Source organism: Schistocerca gregaria, chromosome 1 (genome assembly GCF_023897955.1).
Source record: "Schistocerca gregaria isolate iqSchGreg1 chromosome 1, iqSchGreg1.2, whole genome shotgun sequence".
NCBI classification, from domain to species: domain Eukaryota; kingdom Metazoa; phylum Arthropoda; class Insecta; order Orthoptera; family Acrididae; genus Schistocerca; species Schistocerca gregaria.
The window spans coordinates 962159088-962173098 of NC_064920.1; the positions used below are offsets into that span (position 1 = coordinate 962159088).

Below are 14011 nucleotides of genomic sequence, written 5' to 3' on the forward strand. Positions count from 1 at the left end.
TTTGGTCTTTCCAAATTCACTGACTGTCCATCTGGTGGGTAACTAAGAATTTTCTATTAGGTTTCATTAGTTTTCTGATTGTTGCTATCCATTTCATGAACTTGAAGTTTTGTGTTTTAACTGCATAATATTAGTTTTTGAAAAAATTTAGGGTTAGGATATTTTATGTCAATCATTTGTGTACTTCATTAGTGATTTTCAGGTTTGTATCCTTCATTGTGGCATTTGATACCAGCAAACATGATTATTTTTGCTCTGTTATTAATTGTAATTGGTAGATCATTAATCCAGATCAAGAAAATCAGTGGCCTCAGAGTCACGGCCTGTGGGACTCCATATCTTACATTTCTCCAGTCAGATTTTATTCTTACACTTGCCTCCATTAGGACTCTCTTTGTTTCCTGTTGTGTATATAAGATTATAGCCAAGCCAAAGATTTATTCTTCATGCTATAGTGTGGAAACCTTTTTAACAGTGTGTTATGATCTGCACAGTCAAATGCCTTACCAAGATCACTAAAGATACCGATTTCTTCTGAAATTGAATTCAACTAGAATTTCATCTGTTAGGCTTTCTCTGTGGAGAATCTACTATGAAAGCTGAACTGTCTAGTTGCAGTAAGCCATTACATGTAGTGTGCCCATAAATCCTATCACACACTATTCTTTCAATACCTTTGAGATCTGGCAGCTTAGAGATGGGCTGACAATTGAATATTATGTTCTTCACTCACTTTTGTGGATTGGCATCACTGTCACATGTTTTAGTCTATTTGGAAATACCACCGTTTTCAATTTTGCTTCTTTGGGACCAACACCGTAATATATGTCAGATAATGAAATGATTATTAGAAAGCTGCACCAGGATAACTGTTTATAATAATTAATCTTTATTTATGACAGATTGTTTCAGCATATATCACCATTGTCAAGTATGTCTAGGATGATGTGACATCCATGTTATGTTGTTGATGAACTGTCAATGCTTTGATTAGAAGTAAATTATTGAAATATATTGAAAATAATGCTTTAATTATAGTTTTACAGTAGTTTGACATCAGATCATTCTAGACATACTTATCAATGCCAATAACTGCTGAAACAGTCTGTTGTTAATAAAGATGAATTATTATAAGCAACTTTTCTGGTGCATCTTTCTAATAATCCCAGTTTTCATCAGCTGGTTACACAAATAGCACAATATATGACTGATTAAGTCTCCACATGATTTTAAACTCCCACTTGGTACACTGTCACCTACAGAGGACTGGGACTTTTTAGGTAATTTTATGATTTTTAAAATTTCTTTGGGAGTTATGTATTTGAAAGGGAACACTACATTTGTGATTTCCATGTGATTAAGTAGGTCTGTAGCTTCTGTAGGAGATTGCTTGTCACGGTTCCTCATTTTTTCAGCTATGATGAGGAAAAGTTTATTGAGATTTGAAGCTACTACATTTTGATTATTCAGGTCTGTGCCATTATCAGGAGACTGTGGTAGCCCTGGTTGTCCTGATTTCCTTTTTTATTTGTTTCACTTTTTATGGTACTCCATATGGTTAGTGCTTTACAGTTTGACCTGATAAGTTTTTGTGCATAGTGCACGTGCTTGGCTTGCCTGATTACACGTGTTAGACTTTTATATTATTTTTTGTAAAGTAATTTCACAGCTAGATTTGTACTAGTCCTAGATCTCCCTTCTTGGCACAAGGTATTTTAATCCTATCATCAACCAGCCTTTCCTTCCACTAAAGGTTGGTTTCATTTTAACCTGTCTTTGTCAGAAGTGGGCTTCAATCTGCTTCAGAATTTGAGAATGAGTTGAATTTCTTATTTACTTTCTCTGCCTTGTATTCTTCCTTCCATTGTTCCAGATGTAACTATTTCTAAACACACTAGAAGATCCAGTATTTGATGTTCTAACGCATTTAACTTGGGTGTGACCATTTACTGCTTTTCTGCTGGCATGTTTTAAAGTTGTCATTTGACTACCATAATCTATTATGGCTTGTGTTTTTACTTTACTTTAGTCTGTGTGGTCCAGAAGCAGATTATCAGTGAAGGTCTTACTGTACTCATCTACTCTTGTTGGGGGAGAGATCATAGGGAGTAGCTTGAAAATGGACAATAATGATTCCAGTCATTGATGACTGTTATTATTTATTAGGATATTAATATCACCAAAAATTATAATCTTACTGTTATTCCTCTAAAGTTTTATACGAACTGATTCCATCTAAGAAAGGAAGTTCTGAATGTTTCCCACAGGTGCCCTGTACACTGTTATTATGGGAGACAGCATTTCCAGTTCTGATTTGACAGCACACCAATTCAAAATGCTATGCAACACAGAACTAAGTTACATCTGTGATTTGTGAGCTAAGAGTAATGTAAATATAAATTGCCAGCCTAGCTTGTCTTATGTTGGTGGTACAATAGTACAAACCCATTTTATAACTATTTAAATTAACTGATTACTTTCTGTAGCTTCCAGGTGATGTTCAGTTAAGCAGAGCACATTAGCAATAGTTTCATGTGTGTCAATTGTTTCTTGAAGAAAAAGCACTCAGCTTTTCTTTTTTATTTAAAAGACTTCTTAATCTTTGATGAAATATTACTAAGCAATGCAGATTATTTATTGCATTTCCGATGGGTTTTTTAATATTACATTTGTCATTGATGAGTTTCATATAACAGGTGATAGGCTTTTAAAAATATGATTGACACATGGATGCTAATAGCTATAAATTATTATAAGATGTGATGCTTCATTGTAATGACTGAAATGTTCTTATATTGGAAATTTCTGCTCTTGTCACCAACTTTTACTCATATCTCTGTCTTTTTTTTCATCAGGCGATCAAGCCAGCAAATATACAATGTCACATTATTCTTCCTGTTCTTTATGTCATTGTATGGGCTTCTTGGAGTGCAATTCTTTGGTGAACTGAAGAATCATTGTGTGTTGAATGATACAGACCCAAAGTGAGTCTAAAATATTATTTATAAGTAAATGCTTTACATAAGTTTTGTTTGATTGAACCACAATTTGAGTAGAATAGTATAAATATCAGTTACACGATAAATCAGTCTAATCTAAAAGCCATAAATTTAACTAAATACCTAGATTTTATAATTACGAACAACTTAAATTGGAAGGAACACATAGAAAATGTTGTGGGAAAGGCTAACCAAAGACTGCATTTTATTGGCAGAACACTTAGAAAATGTAACAGATCTACTATGGAGATGGCGTACAATACACTTGTCCGTCCTCTTTTAGAATACTGCTGCACCATGTGGGATCCTTACCAGGTGGGACTGACAGAATACATTGAAAAAGTTCAAAGAAGGGCAGCACATTTTGTATCATCACGAAATATGGGAGAGAGTGTCACAGAAATGATACTGGACATCATTAAAAGAAAGGCATCTTTTGTTGCGATGGAATCTTCTCAAGAAATTCCAATCACCAACTTTACCCTCCGAATGCGAAAATATTTTGTTGGCACTGACCTACATAGGGAGAAATGATCACCACCATAAAATAGGGGAAATCAGAGCTTGTACGGAAAGATATAGGTGTTCGCTCTTTCCATGCGCTATAAGAGATTGGAATAATAGAGAATTGTGAAGGTGGTTCGATGAATCCTCTACCAGGCACTTAAATGTGATTTGCAGAGTATCCATGTAGATGTAGATGAAGAGGTAGATGTAGATGTTCATTTGTGTTTCAGTTGCCCATTTATTTTATATAGTTTATGTTAGTTAAATCTGGTGTGTTATTGCAGTATATATGTAGCAGCAATAAGAATTATGTATGCAAATGAATGTAATACTGAAAAATCAGCCAAGAAATTAATAAGATTAAAATGTAGACATTGCCACAAATACTGGTAGCTATGAAGCAAGACCTTCTAATTTAGCATATGTTTTACTGTAGTTTTCTTCTATCACTGTCTTTTTAACATCTTTAAAAATTACTTTCTTGATCTTTATGTCCATGTAGTTGATACAAGTCAATTTAAATTCATTTAATCTATAATAGATTTCACTATTCCAAAATTGTATGATAAATATGAAGAAAAAGTTCATGAATTCTGTTAAAGTTTCTGTATTACTTGTAACTTAAATCAGTTGTGTACCCTTGAGTGATTAATGTTTATCAACACCAGACAGGCTGTAGGTTCAATTTTATCACCATTAAATGAATTGACAATTGCTGTTGCAAAGCTGTTATAGCTCAGATACACTATGCTAGCAGCAGTCTCAAAAGACTTAATATCACTTTATAAAAGTAATACACTGCTCATCAGTATCCTTTGTATAAGCAATTCTGTCATTACTCTGAACAGAATATTTTGAAACAGACAATAAGTTGCTAAGTCACTGGGAGTCAACATACTGGAAATTCCTGAGTAGAATACCATTAGCATAGGGTGCAATCCCAAAATCAAAATTAAAGAGAGGTTTCCATAAACATTGCTTGCAAAATGTCACACAGCCATGTGACATCAGCTCCTTCCTCTTCTAGCATTATGGTTAACCAAGGGTGAATGATTTATTTCAACAGCTGCTCCAGAACCTATTTCACTGGAATCTTTTTCACTATAGATATGTATTCAAGCTATGAAGAACAAATTTATTTGATTGCTCTCAAGAAAGTTCAGTTGATGATCATTGTTTCCAAGTCCAAATACAAGCACAGCCATTGTTGTTTGTAGTGTGAGCAAACAGTTCCAAAAGAGACATTTTAAAAACCAGCAGTGTACAAAATCCATCACAGTATTATTGCCTTGGTAGTCCATAATACAAAACCAAAGTCACAGGAATATCAGTTATGATGTATGATATTTGAAACAGATATACCAAGGCAAGAAGTGGACACAAAGTGCCCATAACTGCTTTGAGCTGCATTTATAAGTGCCAAGGCATAAGAACCACCACAGTGCTGTGCAAGTTGCCTGAAGATCACACTATACTCTTTTGCACCCTCTTTGTTGTGTTCGCCTTGTACTGGTACTAGCATTAGGGAAGCACCCTCACAGTTGTCGTTGGCTGATTCCAGAACCAGCTCCGTATTTATGACTTGTGCACATAAACATGCCTTGGCCCTTGCTGTCATAGGCTAGCTACAGAACTAGATCTGTGTAGACATCTTCATTTTCCACCCAGGACAGGAAGGTATGTTTCCAGCGTGCATCTTCGAGCATGATTTGGAGTACAGAATTTTATTGTTATTATTATTATTATTAACCTAACAACTTTGCAAATAGGGATAGATTTATTCTGGCAAACATTTATGTTTGTTGTTAAGTCTCTACCCATCAAAGTCAGAGAGTCCATTCAGAACTGTATTATTGGCAACACTGTCTATTTAACTTTGGTCTATAAAAGTTTTGTCAATTAAGGTACTTGTATGAAACTTCCTGGCAGATTAAAACTGTGTGCCTGACCGAGACTCAAACTCGGGACCTTTGCCTTTCGCGGGCAAGTGCTCTACCGTGTGCCAGGAAGTTTCATATCAGCGCACACTCCACTGCAGAGTGAAAATCTCATTCTGGAAGGTACTTGTATTTGATTTTATTCTGGTGAGGAAACCGACTACAGGAAAAATACCAACTTTTTTGTACAGAAAAGAATGTAAAATGGGAGTTGCTTTGTAACATACCCTTTTTGTCTTTCTTGGTTTATCACTAACCTATGTTTGAACTGTAGGTTTGTATTTAATACTTGCCTTAAATATTGTTTACATTTGCCAAAAAGGACAGTGCTGTCTGAAAAAAAAAGTCAGTGTTGATATCTTGTACCCCTGGAAATGAGAAACAATCAAGATTTTTATTTTAAATTTTCACCATCTTTTTTCTAACATCACAGTTGAAAGGCAGTGAAGATTACCTGTAACCCCCATCACTTTTTACAATATTTGAGAGGATGCTAAGCAGGTCAGTACAAGACATCAGGACACTGTTCCAAATTATATCCGATTTTCTTTGTTACTGTTTGGCCTTTAATATCAACATGTACTTTCTCTTGTCTCCATCATACATCCATTATATCTATACTGCTAGCCATTATACTTGTAACACAAGAAATGGTAGCATATAATGAAATTTTATTTATTGTATATTTCCAATATAAAAGGAAGAACACCTGATTAAATTTGGATGTGATTTGGGGATGTACAAGGTGAGAAAACAAGTACACAGAGCTGCCACCCCTGGCAATAGTAATGGCTCTAACCTGGCTAGCATTGAATCAAACTGAGCGTGGATGGCAGATATGGGATTTGTCACTCCATGCTATTTTAACTCTGTGCCAGAGTTTGTTAAGTGTAGTGGCAGGCAAGTGGTGGAGTGTCAGTCTCTCAGCAATCCATGAGTAGATATTTTCAGCAGGTGAGAGATCTGGACCATGTGCTTGTCAGGGAAACAGCTGAAAACTCTGTAGGAAGACATGTTCCGATAATATGCACAACATGCACTCTTGAATTACACTACTGGCCATTAAAATTGCTACACCAAGAAAAAATGCAGATGATAAATGGGTATTCATTGGACAAATATATTATACTAGAACTGACATGTGATTACATTTTCAAGCAATTTGGGTGCATAGATCCTGATAAATCAGTATCCAGAAAAACCACCTCTGGCCATAATAACAGCCTTGATACGCCTGGGCATTGAGTCAAACAGAGCTTGGATGGCATGTACAGGTACAGATGCCCATGCAGCTTCAACACGATAGCACAGTTCATCAAGAGTAGTGACTGGCATATTGTGATGAGCCAGTTGCTCGGCCACCAATGACCAGACATTTTCAGTTGGTGAGAGATTTGGAGAATGTGCTGGCCAGGGCAGCAGTCGAACATTTTCTGTATCCAGAAAGGCCCGTACAGGACCTGCAACATGCAGTCGTGCATTATCCTGCTGAAATGTAGGGTTTCGCAGGGATCGAATGAAGAGTAGAGCCACGGGTCATAACACATCTGAAATGTAACATCCACAGTTCAAAGTGCCATCAATGCGAACAAGAGCTGACCGAGACGTGTAACCAATGGCACCCCATATCATCACACCTGGTGATACGCCGGTATGGCTATGACGAATACACGCTTCCAATGTGCGTTCACCATGATGTCGCCAAACATGGATGCAATCATCATGATGCTGTAAACAGAACCTGGATTCATCAAAAAAAAATGACGTTTTGCCATTCGTGCATCCAGGTTCATCATTGAGTACACCATGGCAGGTGCTCCTATCTGTGATGCAGCGTCAAGGGTAACCGCAGCCATGGCATCTGAGCTGATAGTCCATGCTGCTGCAAACGTCATCAAACTGTTCATGCAGATCTTGCAAAAGCCCCCATCTGTTGACTGAGGGATCGAGACGTGGCTACACGATCCGTTAGAGCCATGCGGATAAGATGCCTGTCATTTCAACTGCTAGTAATACGAGGCCATTGGTATCCAGCATGGCATTCCGTATTACCCTCCTGAACCCACCAATTCCATATTCTGCTAACAGTCATCGGATGTCGACCAACGAAAGCATCAATGTCACGATACGATAAACCGCAATCGCGATAGGCTACAATCTGACCTTTATCAAAAAGGAAACATGATGGTACATATTTCTCCTCCTTACATGAGGCATCACAACAACGTTTCACGAGGTACCACTGGTCAACTGCTGTTTGTGTATGAGAAATCAGTTGGAAACTTTCCTCATGTCAGCACATTGTAGACGTTGCCACCAGTGCCAACCTTGTCTGAATGCTCTGAATAAGACATATGTTATGGCTGCTGACCAAATAACCAGCTGTGTGAACCAGAAGTGACCATATTACTGCACCAGGTGTTGTTCCCATCATCATCATCAGTCAATTCAATCGTTAAATGATGTGGCCTCTTTGAGTCATGGATTCAGGTAGGCTTTCAGCAGTCTTCTCCAAGTGGGACGGTCTTGGGCAGTTCTCTGCCAGGTGTTACCAGCAATCTTCTTGATGACTTTGTCCCATCTGTCTGGTGGTCTTCCTCCAGGCCTCCAGTGCTCTCTCAGACTCCACTCCAGTTCTATTGCGTCCATCTGTTGTCTTTTCTTCTTGCGACGTGGCCAGCCCACTGCCATTTCAATGAACCTACTATCTCTAAGATGTCATTAACCTTCGTCACAGACCAGATGTCATCTGCCCTTTTCCTATCCTTTCTTGTATAGCCCAGCATTGATCTCTCCATAGCTCTCTGTGCTATCCTAAGTTTCCCTTTTGTAAATGAGTTCAGTGTCCATGTGTCACAGCCATACGTCATCATTATGATGATGAAGATGAGTGCAGTCTGGCAATGTTCCTTCTTCTTGGACCTTCCACACATGAATACATCCATCATGATTTATTGTGTAGGACTTACCTGAAAGGTGACATGGTGCCACTCCTTTGGTGTATCACTTTTCAGTGTGCCTCTCTTTGCTGCCATGTGAAACAAAGTTGCAACAGTGGTCACCACGCTGACACTCCATGATACTCCAGATATTGTCACACTATTCATGTGAATGCTTGACTTATTGTATACAAGTCAATTTCCTTACTCGAGGTAACTGTGACATGGCAGCACAATCCTGCTTGGCTGAATGAACAGCATGCCTGTCCTCTCTAGCACCAGTAATGTGCTACCATTGTTGAGAATCGCATGGGATTGAGTATAGCCCTGCTGAACCCATCAGCTCCATATTCACATGACAGTTGTGGTATCCCAACCAATATGAGCAGCCATATTGCAGGTTGGTTAACCACAACCTTGTTGTTAGATGAGACATAGCATGATCTTCTCACAAACAAACAACATTCAAATATGATTTATGAGTAAGAAAACCTGCTGAGTTATTTTCTGTTTCTAGAACCATTTTAGATAATCTAACTTCAAGTTGTAAATTGCTGTATTCTTTTGCTTCGAACATTTGTTCATTATTGATGTATAGGAAGAACACATATATGCCACCACTAAATTAAGTTATGTTTGACAATTTCATTAACAACAGTTTTATTTATTTTAGGTACATCACCATTAACAGCTTGGCAATCCCTGATACATTTTGCTCGTTGGATCCTGATTCTGGCTACCAATGTCCTGTCGGAATGAAATGCATGAAACTTGAACTGTCTCGATATGTGATGGGTTTTAATGGTTTTGATGAATTTGGTAAGTATCTCTCTCTCTCTCTCTCTCTCTCTCTCTCTCCCCCCTCTCCCCCCCCTCCCTCCCTCCCTACCTGGCTCCCTCTTCCTCCCTCCTGCCACTCCCCATCCCTCTCCCTCCCCCCTTTCCTTCTCTAGCCATTCCTCCCTCCCCCCTTTCCTTCCCTATCCATTCCTACCTACCCACCTACCTACCTACCTTCCTACCTACCTTCCTTCCTTCCTTCCTTCCTTCCTTCCTTGAATGTTGCACACAGAGGTACGAGGGGGAGGAAGTAGGTTGCTGACAACATAGAGGAAAACATAAAGTGAGGTACCTGAGTAGTGAAAAGTAGGAACAGGAAATATGGGGTAAGTACAAGGAGAAGTGCTGAGCATTGTACTTAGCAATTGGCTGGTCAGGATTGCCCCTTGCTGAAGATTGGCAGTGTCTGTAATTGAAGTATGCAGCTGGTTGGTGGTTACCATTCCCAGTTCGATTTTTCAAAGAGTACATTATGGCTATGGCCCCTTCGTAGCTTGCATTTATCATGAGTCTCTCACCCAGCACGAAGTCCTAAGTGACTGGAAAAAGTGCAGGTTACTCCTGTTTATAGGAAGGGCAAAAGAATGGACCTGCAAGATTACAGACCAATATCCCTAATGTCAGTTTGCTGCAGAATCCTTGAAGATTCTATTCTCAGTTTGAATGTAATAAATTTTCTTGAGACTGAGAAGCTCATATTCACAGATCAGAATGGTCGTAGAAAGCATCGCTCAGGTGATACTCAGCTTGCCGATTTCTCACATGATATACTGCGGACTATGGATGAAGGGCGACAAGCAGATTCTATATTTCTAGATTTCCAGAAAGCGGTGCCCCATTGCAGGCTGTTGAAAAATGTACAAGCATATGAAATAGATTCACAGATATGTGAGTGGCTCAAAGAGTTCTTAAGTTATAGAACCTAGTATGTTGTCCTTGACAGTGAGTATTCATCACAAACAAGCGTTTCATTAGAAGTGTCCCAGGGAAGTGTGATATGACTGCTATTATTCTCTGTATACTCAAATGATTTTCTCTGGTTTCGGGCAGCTTGTGGAAATGGTAAAGACTACCAGTCTTGCTTCCATGATTAAGGCGGAGCTCACCATCTGCAGCATTGTCGAGCTGGTACAGAGCCAAGTGGAGGGTCTGAATCAGAGACTCAGTCAGTTCTGTGACCTTGTAGGCTGCAGATTCCTTGACTTGCACCATCAGTTGGTGGGTTTCTAGGTTCCGCTTAATGGGTCAGGAGTCCACTACACACAGGAGGCAGCTACACAAGCAGTGGGGACTGTGTGGAAGGGGCCCTTCCAATCTGATCATGTAAGCGTAGAAATGTTGTGAAATGATTTCAAAGAGATAGTCGTGACAGTGTCGCAGGAACACTGTTTAAGATGGAAAAACATTAGCTCCAGTGCAATATTTCAGAGTGCACAAGTTACAGCCAGGTGCGAGCCTGTTGACAGTAAGTTACGCTACCAGTGGTTACGAAGTAGAATGGAGGCCACAGGGCCGTATCCCCCTGCAAAGAGTAAACATAGCAATTTGCATGGCGCTTGTTACAGGCAGAAGGGGCCCACTGACCCAACCCAGGTGTTAAGGGTACATGACTCGGAGCAGCGTGTTAGCAAAACAGAGGCGCACAACCGTGTATAAATAGGCGCCGGTTCACTAACAAAGCATTTAAGTGTGACAGCTCCCCTGGACAGTAGAGCATGTCACACTGGCGGCTACACGCAGTAGCAGATGGGGCGTCAGTGTTCCAGTCCACAGCAGGTCACTGGTTCGTGCTCTAAGGTCAACGTGCAGTCTGCAGCCACCAGCAGTGGGCCACGCCATGGCTCACTACTATGGGCAGTCTTGTTGGCTCCCAATGCACACTGGAGGTATCCCGAGGCTTACCGCTAGCAGCGCTGAGGCGGCAGGGGCGAAGACTGCTGGGTCGACTGCTGGCACAGCTTGATATCATCACAACTCCGCAGCCGGGCATTGCCTGGGTTGCTGAGGCAGCCATTCCATCCCAAGCCATTTCATAGACAGGAAAGTGGTGTCCTCAGCTTTACGGGACCCAGTGATGCAGATCGAGAAGAATGGAGCACTGTAGCTGGAAATTATAAATCACTTGGGAAACTCGGACAAGTCTTAATATAGCGCATCCTGACAGACCATCCTCGTCCAACATCCCCTCTATGTTTAGTGTCATAATAGTGGTCGTCGTCTGTACAGTAGGACGTTCGAGCATTACAGTCACAAAATGTGGTGTGTGTTGGCCAGTTTTTCTTTTTGAGTATTGGAGGTTTTCTTTCTTTTTTGTTTGGGTTTTGAGTATGGCTCCTGGCAGGCCATTTTAGATGTTTTGCATAGGCATATTATTATTATTATTATTATTATTATTATTATTATTATTATTATTATTATTTTGTCAGAATAAGTGTTAGTGTGTTTGGGGCAGTAAGATGGTTTTTTTTTCCTGGCATTTTATTACTTTTGTACTGGTGTATGATGATACTAAGTATGATGATACGGAGCTGTAGGAAGTCAGGTTATTCTTGTACTTAAATGGTTTGTTTCGGGGCTACTGAGAGTGAAAGCAACACAATGGCAGAGTCAGGGATGCGAGGTGTGTCGGAACCAGAAGTGGTACGGATTTTGTTGAAAAAGGTAGCACAATTGACACCATACAATACACAGTTGAGAAGTAAATTAACAGCTATAACTGAGCGGGAAACCACATCGGATCAGTAGTTTTTGCCTAAGGTGCCGCAGCAGGAGATTGATCCAGCTGCCGCGAGTTTGATTATTCCATTTTCTGGCAAGGCATCTGAGGATGTGTGTTCATTTGTGGAGGACTTGGAAACTTCAGCTGTGATGAGTGGTTGGTCTGATGAACAGTTGTTATATGTAGCCAAGATTAGATTAACGGGTGAAGCAAAGACATATGTAAGGTGTTCTGAGGCATTGAGGAAGGCAGGACAGTTTAAGCAGTTGAAGGAGTGGCTTTTACAGAGGTACTAGAAACAGAATAGCAGTTCGTACTTCAGGGAGAGGTTGAGCACAATGACAAAAAGGCAGCAGGAGACGGTAGAGAAATTTTCAGACAGGATAAGAGAAAGTATCAAGTATACTTATGAGGTGGGTCAGAGCAATAAAGTGAATGGTGTCCTGTTGCAGGAGGCCGAGCATAGGGCACTTGATGTACTTTTGAGGGGGTACCAGTGCATATATCACAGAAAGTCTGTGAAGGGACTGCAAAAGATTTGTATGCAGCCATTCAGCTGGCAATTCAGCGTGAGGAAATAGACGTGGCAGTGGGGGTATGTGAAAGACAAGCAGTGTTTACAGCGAGTATAAAATGTTATAAGTGTGGTCATACGAGGGTAATCCCAAAAGTAAGGTCTTCTATTTTTTATAAGTACATCGACCTGTTTATTTCTACAATGGTTTACATCAGTTTACAGCTTGAACATTTAGCTAATTTTTTGACATAATCAGCATTTCTGTTCATGCATTTTTGTAGACGCTGTGGCAGTTTTTGTATGCCCATGTCATGCAAGCTTGCCGCCATGCTGTTCAGAAAGTTATGAACGTCTTCTTTCACTTCGTAAAAATAGGAATTGGAATTACCCTTGTATGTGACATGTGCAGAGATAATGTACCCAGTCACGGAGGAATAGAGGAAGGGGTGGAAATCAGCAGCGTGGAGGATGGAGAAGTGGAGTCAGTAAAGGTGGACAATCATTAAATGGCAGAGGGGGCCCAAGACCCACCTAAGGGAGCTCCCGTCTAATTTCAATGCTACAAATACATATAGAGAGGTGGAATGTTCAGTGGTAGGATCCATAGGAACTAAAAAGTTTAAGATTTTGTTGGACACAGGGGCGCAAGTGTCAGTGGCTACTAAGAATTTAATGGGATGAAGGAAGTTAGACCCACCATGTTGTAGGTTGTGTGGAGTGGGGGATAAGGAGGTCACACCTCTTGGGTCAGTGACAGTTGACTTTTGCTAGGGAAAGTCGAATTTGTTGCAGGCATGGAGGTAGTACCATGGGTAAGCGAGGGCTATGACATGATCCTAGGAGTAGATTTCTTGCATCATCATCATGCTAAAATTGCCCTTGGACAATGAACTGTGGAACTTGGTGGAATGTTATTTCAGCTAGGAGAAACTGTTGCCGATGCAGAACTGTGGCGAGGGGCGTTCAGTGTAATGAACAAACCAATTTAACTCCGTACATTAGGATTAAGACTTAATTCGGTTGATTGTGTGTCTAGTGGCACCAGGAAGTCGCTTTGGGTAAGCGTAGAGTCAAATCTACCTGTGGGTACGGTATGTGTTATTGAAACATTACAGGATAATGAATTTTTGGATTTGTTAGGTTGTTTTGTGGAACATAGTATGGTACGCATACAGGAGGGAAACGATGGGCTAGTAGTCCCTGTTAACATGGATAATTTTAGTGCGATGGACGCGAACTTGAGAAAAGGAGTTTTAGTAGCGAGTTTGGATGTACCAGATGACAAAGACTGGTATTTGAGAGGTAGGCGTAGCAATCAGCCACTAACTACTGATAGAACTGCATTGCATAACAAAGTTAAGCATTTGAAAAGAGGAGAAGAAGAACTGTTGTGGGAATTTAAAGATTTGTTTTTTTCTGTGAGGGCTGCTACCAGCAGCTCCATTAGTTCAGCATAGGATACCAACAGGGATCGAAGCGCCTGTTTACCATAAACCGTACAGAATACCAGGTATTTGCAGCCGATTGTGGAGGATTTCATTGATCAACAGCTT

The 14011-nt window shown here is 40.1% G+C and overlaps 1 protein-coding gene across 1 annotated transcript in view; it reads left to right on the top strand.

Moving 5' to 3' along the window:
• The window catches only part of LOC126276364 (sodium leak channel NALCN), a 361108-nt gene that overhangs the window by 96176 nt on the left and 250921 nt on the right, over positions 1-14011 (top strand). The window contains exons 6-7 of the mRNA XM_049977270.1: positions 2856-2984; positions 9056-9201. Coding sequence (XP_049833227.1) covers positions 2856-2984; positions 9056-9201 — 275 coding nt within the window. The remainder of the gene's footprint in view (positions 1-2855; positions 2985-9055; positions 9202-14011) is intronic.